General features: G+C 22.4%; 3 protein-coding genes across 3 annotated transcripts in view, besides 8 other annotated features; 1 reads left to right on the top strand and 2 right to left on the bottom strand.

The window, feature by feature from the left end:
- Nucleotides 1-492, bottom strand: part of EDI_137460 (uncharacterized protein) — a gene marked incomplete at both ends in the record, with an annotated part of 1,149 nt that extends 657 nt beyond the window's left edge. The window contains one exon of the mRNA XM_001733231.1: nt 1-492. This exon is cut by the window's left edge and continues 657 nt beyond it. Coding sequence (XP_001733283.1) covers nt 1-492 — 492 coding nt within the window.
- An 81-nt stretch (nt 493-573) lies between these two features.
- Nucleotides 574-735: a sequence feature (AT_rich).
- Nucleotides 736-743: 8 nt separating this feature from the next.
- Nucleotides 744-1,157: a repeat region.
- Nucleotides 1,114-2,246: a repeat region.
- A 646-nt stretch (nt 2,247-2,892) lies between these two features.
- Nucleotides 2,893-2,936: a sequence feature (AT_rich).
- Nucleotides 2,937-2,984: 48 nt separating this feature from the next.
- Nucleotides 2,985-3,842, top strand: EDI_137570 (uncharacterized protein; the record flags this gene model as incomplete). Its single annotated transcript, XM_001735226.1, has 1 exon — nt 2,985-3,842. The coding sequence occupies one exon, from the start codon at nt 2,985-2,987 to the stop codon at nt 3,840-3,842; it is 858 nt and encodes a 285-aa protein (XP_001735278.1).
- A 156-nt stretch (nt 3,843-3,998) lies between these two features.
- Nucleotides 3,999-4,052: a sequence feature (AT_rich).
- Nucleotides 4,053-4,075: 23 nt separating this feature from the next.
- Nucleotides 4,076-4,183: a microsatellite.
- Nucleotides 4,184-4,327: 144 nt separating this feature from the next.
- Nucleotides 4,328-4,454: a microsatellite.
- Nucleotides 4,455-4,903: 449 nt separating this feature from the next.
- Nucleotides 4,904-5,046: a sequence feature (AT_rich).
- Nucleotides 5,047-5,092: 46 nt separating this feature from the next.
- On the bottom strand, nt 5,093-5,866 carry EDI_137580 (uncharacterized protein; the record flags this gene model as incomplete). Its single annotated transcript, XM_001735227.1, has 1 exon — nt 5,093-5,866. One exon carries the CDS (start codon nt 5,864-5,866, stop codon nt 5,093-5,095), a length of 774 nt encoding a protein of 257 aa, XP_001735279.1.
- Between the last annotated feature and the right edge of the window lie 75 nt (nt 5,867-5,941).

Below are 5,941 nucleotides of genomic sequence, written 5' to 3' on the forward strand. Positions count from 1 at the left end.
TTGAGAAATAAATCTCCAATCAAATGCAGCTGCTTGAAGATCTTCAGTGTCAATATATCCCATCATTTCTAAGTTATCAACAATGTCTGCATAGACCCGAACTAATTGTGAAAACAATGAGTCTTTTGGTGTAAGAAATGCAACTCCACTAACTGAAGTATTGGCTGGATAATACGTATTAACACCTTTCATATTTTCCATTGTTTGTGTTTTATTATTGTAGTTCATAGTTAGGTATTCAGGAATACAATCTCTCATAACTGGGTTAAGAAGATCTGAAGAAATCCAAAGTGGTACATCAGATCCATGTCTTGGGCAATGTTCAGGAAGTACTGTAGTAGCTGGAATATTTAAATTTGCATTTATTGTACTTCCAAGCATTCCATTAAATAAAAACACTGGTCTTCTTTGGTCACAGTAATTGACTTTTTTTGGTTTATGTTTACTTGCAATTACACTAAGTAGTGAAATAAGAAGTAATAAAAATCTCATCAAATATGATTATAAAAATCTAGATTATCTTTTTATTTCCATTGTCAAAAACTTGATAAATGACAGATACAAGACATTTTCTTTTTTTCTTATTAAAATAAGTTTTATTAATTTTTTTATGTTCAAAATAAATTTATGTTACTTACAAATTTTATAGATTTTTATTAAATTTTTGTTAGTACTTTAACAAATTCATTACTTTGATAAAATAAATTTTTTTATTAAATCTTTTTCTTTTAAAAAGATGCACAATGCCGAATCATTACGGGAGACACCACAAAAATTATAAAAAAAACAATAACAAAAGAATGAGAAATCCATATCATCCAAGAAATATAAATGATAGAAGAATGAGTGAAAACACGTATTATCTGTATGGACAGAAATACATTAATCATCACATTAATCATTACCATATTAATATCTATCACCATAACAATTATCATAACAGTTATAATAATAATAATGTGAATTGTTTTACTCATCACTTCAATCATTTTCATCATCATAAGTATTTTATCAATAATTCAAATAGAATCAATCAATATTATAATGCAAATAAACCACAAAATAAAACACAACATAGATATAAACAATACCATAATAAAAGACAACAACAAATAAGAAATAAGAATATATTTAAAATATAAATATTAAACAAAGAAATATGAGAAATGATAGGTGCAGTAAAAGAGAATCAAATTAAATATTAAAAGAATGAAAAGAGTATTTAGTAAGACAATTAATTTCAATGAATTAATGAATATAATACAATTAAGTGAAAGAAAGCATGATGAAAATAAGGTATTTGAATTTGTAACAAATAAAATAAATGAAAGATATTTAAAGAAAAGAATGTAGTGAATATATAAGAAATAGAAATTATATATTTAATAATATGAAATTATCAGTAGCCACATGGATGTCATTAAATATAAAAAGAAATGTATTCCTCAAAGTAGTAAAAATGAAAGAAGGAGTAACTATGATAGGAAATATTAAATCTAAAATACTCAATTGTGATGCTTTAAAATATTGTAAAGATTGTCCTATCACAATTCCATCTATTAGCCACATTTTGTTAGGATGTTGTAATGAAGAATAATCAAATATCAAAACATGATTATGTATGTAAACAAATATATAAACATATATTAATTACCCATTTCAATGATTTTGATGAAATAGATTTTAACACATATCATAAATGTATTAACAATGATGAAACTGTTATAACGTACAATAAAGATTTATTAGTTAATGACAATTCATTTCATGTTAGAACACAAGACAGATAGCATAAAAACATCAAAGAAAAAAAAATGATATATTAATGATGTCGATAAATGTCAACACAAAAACATAAAATAAATTACATAAAAGAAATAAATAAATAAATAGAAATAAATACAAGAGAAGTTAAAAAAAAAAAGAGAAATAATAAAAATGAAGAAAGAATAGCAGTAATAATAATAAGAATAAAAAGATACAAAAAGAAAGAAGAAGAAAAAAATAAAATTACAAATTACAAATTACAAATTGACTTGAACAATATATCACAAACAATTATTATTAAAAAATGAAAAGACATAATTTTCTAGACAGGAAAGGGTGACGGCATAATAGAAAAAGATTTTTCTAATGTGAAGATGATGGGATGAACTTTATTGTAGAAGTAGAACTGAAATCAGTGAAATAATCACTTCTCAACAATCATAAAATTCAATTGTGATAGTCCATTAGTTCTCTTTTTTTGATAGTCTTCTCATTGTCATAACTGCATAATTAATTTATTCACTAATCACACATAGTAACAGTTTTTAGTGATGAAGTTGTATTTATTAAATGATATGTTCTGTTATAGTTATAAACTATATATGTTATAAGTCATTTTGAATTATTTGTTTTATACAGTTAGTGTGCTTGCATTGTTATTTGCCATTCACTCTTTGTGTTTTTACCCTATTTTATTGTTAAATAAGAATTCAGGTGTTACTTATTGAAAAATGTAATGTTGTAGTTATGATTAGATTGTTCATTACTTGGTTACTCAATGAATAAAGTTTTTAATGAATATTCTCAACAGAGTAAGTGTTGGTTAAAGAAAATTAGAGTGAGTAATAATCAAAACAAAGACTGGTATTTGGTCATAACACTTAATTTGATATTTTCTAAGATGAAAATATTAAATTGTTAGTTATTTTTAAAGTTGTTAATTAATGATTTTTAAACCAAAAAATTTGAAATTTGTTATTCAAACAATTCATGAAAGAAATAATTGATAAAAAGAAGAATTTTATTCAAAGAATTGATGATAAAATATCGTTTTCTTCTATAAATAACCAAAAAATAACATGAACTAGAAAATCTAAATTCTTAAACGCTAAGTTAAAAGTAAACTATAATAAAATAGAAAAAGAATAATAATAATAAACATAAAATTTCAAGAGGGTATAAAAACGACCAATTCAGATTTAACTAATATCATTACAATGTCTATTATTAAGAAGTCAACTAAATCTATTAGTGAATCAACTGATAAGAAGAGAAAATCAGTTTCTAATGAGATTAAAGAAAAAAGCTTTATTATTGGATGTGTAATAAGATGTGGTATTAGTTTAGAACTAGAAAGAAAAACAAAGAATGATGAAGGGCTTCAAAATTTTAATATTATTTCTGTTTGTGATGAAAGGGTTCAAGAAGAAATTAATAAAAGATTTAAAGAATGGGAAAATTTTATACAAGAAAAAAAGGGGAAAGTAGAACAAAGAGATAAAGATAAGTCATATCAAAATATTAATTATGAGACTTTACTTGAAGAATTAAGTAATTATGGAAACCAAATTAATTATAAGAAAACAAGAGGAAGTAGTAAAACGGTTAAAAGAAAAAGGATATCAACATTTAATGGAATAAGGCAAGAAGAAATATATGAAATTGGAGAAAAAGTCAATAAATATCTTATTAAAGAAATTAGAATTGAAGAAGGTAAAAAGAAAAAGGAATGTAGACAAGTTATTAATGAGATTGACCCTAATATTATTATTACACCATTATTTAGTAATTTTAAAGTATATTGTTCAGAAAGTAATTATGATAATGAAAATTTTAATCAAATAGAACAAATACCTGATTGTTATTTAAGTAATATTGTTCAGATACCTGATTATTATTTAAGTAATATTGTTCAAATACCTGATTATTATCACAATGTGAGTTCAGTTAATGTACTACCAAATAATTGTTGTACGGAGGGTATGTTTTTACTAAACCCACAGGTTCCAAGTCTATTTGAACAAACAGGATGTCCTAACATTGATGAATCAAACTTAAAATCACAGTCAATGTGAGAGAAAAATGACAAGAATAAGATATTTGATGTGATTTACTTTACTTAGACTGTAGTTATATAACATAACATTTATTGCAAAACTCTTTTAAATCTATTAAAAGAAAACAAAAAGAGTAATGAAGTAAATGTTATATATAAACAATCTAAGTACAGCAAATATAATTAAATTTTTATTCTTTATTTTTATTTTAGTTTTAATAATATATTTCAAATACAAAGATAAATGGATAATATTTTTATATATTTCAATATAAATTTATTTTATTTTAAATTATTATTGATTCATATATTTTTATATTGTTTTTATCAATTAATTGATATTATTTCACTTTTTATTATACATACTTATTATTAACACTTTTCAAATGATGAAAAATAAGAGAAGTTTAACAATAATCATCATTTCATTTGATTGTAATTTTCATAAATAATAGTAGAACAAAAATATTTCATAATTAAATAAAATGAACCAGAATCAATATTTTTATTATAATTCAATTTATTATTTGAATAAGAAATTAGAAATTATTTTACTATTTAATTACTCATCATTTAATATAATTTCATTTTATATTAACTTTATTTTATTTAATTCATTATTTTTATTTGAAAGAATGAGTTAGTTTTAACACTAATGATTTGTTTATTATAGTCAATAATAGTGTTTATGAGACACTCATATTGTAGTATTATTAATGATTATTTTTATAAGCCATTTACAATTGATTTGGTTACTATTTTCATTATTTTATCAAAACTTATTTAACATTAATCAATTGATTTTATTTTAATTAGATATAACAATAAAACTTTATTCAGTAGAAAATAATGGTATTTATTTAAAGACTAATGTAAATATTATTTTCTTTTATCACTTTTATTTATTCTATCAAAGACCATCATTTCTAGTTTATGTTCATTAATATAATTTGTTATTCCATTATTGTTTCTATATTCTTATTTGTTAGATTTATACTTTTATATTCTATTTGTTATTTTACACTAATAAAGATTAAGAATACTCATTGTTAATGAATCAGTTCAATAGTTATTCTGTTCATTTATTATTTTTATACTATGATTTTATTTTTCTTATTATTCGAAGAATTTTATAAATAAGTTAGTTCATATTATTTAATATCTTTTGTTTTCCATTAATTAACTTTCAAAAAAAAAAAATTAAAACAAATTCAATATTATTTGAATTTCTTCATAAAAACAACCAAAAAATTGTTTAAAAAATTGAATTTATTCATAATGGCATATATTTTGAATAAACCCATGTTCTATAAAGGAAGTCTCTGATGGATAATCTTCTTGAAAACAATCGTCCATTGCTATGAAACAACTAATATCAACAACATCTGGATTATTTTGTGGCATAGCTTCATTATAATTTGAATTCTCAAAATTCACCAACCTTGGATCTACATTAATTAATGATACATTATGATCAGTCTGTGTGTACTGGTGGTCACCAAAATGAGAGTCTATGTTGTTATATGATAGAATATCTTCCGGTGAACCACTATGGCTAATCTGCAATTCTTGTTGTAAAGTTTCAGCGTATTTATTTAATTGTTGGAATGGCTCAGATCCAATATATGAATAATGTTCTAATACTTGAGAACTAATATGGTCATTAATACAATTAAATTGATATTCATCAAAAATTGGATATTCTAAGAACTCTTCTTTTGATAATTTAATGTTATTTTGATCATTGATATTATTATTAGATATTTCATTATAATAGTCTTTATTCCCAATAAAAAGACCTTTTGATTGAGGTGTATTTGTTTTTAATAAATATGAACAAAGAAAACTATATATTGGAGTTCCAATTTTTTCTAAAACTTCTTCATTCTTATAAACACCAATAACTTCACCATCTTTATTCACTAAAGGAAGTTCTTGATATTGTTGACTAGTAAGCGTCTTTTTTGATTTTTTCGTGCAAAGTAGTTTAGTATTACGCCCAATATCTTCATATTTATTATAATATTCATTAAGAATATTCATAATAACAAGTTCATTATAAGTTAATTTCTTTTTCTTTTTTGTTTTATCTGTCTCAATTGATGTTTCTTTATAGGA

This window comes from Entamoeba dispar, genomic scaffold (assembly GCF_000209125.1).
Source record: "Entamoeba dispar SAW760 scf_1105229458987 genomic scaffold, whole genome shotgun sequence".
NCBI classification, from domain to species: Eukaryota; Evosea; order Mastigamoebida; family Endamoebidae; genus Entamoeba; species Entamoeba dispar.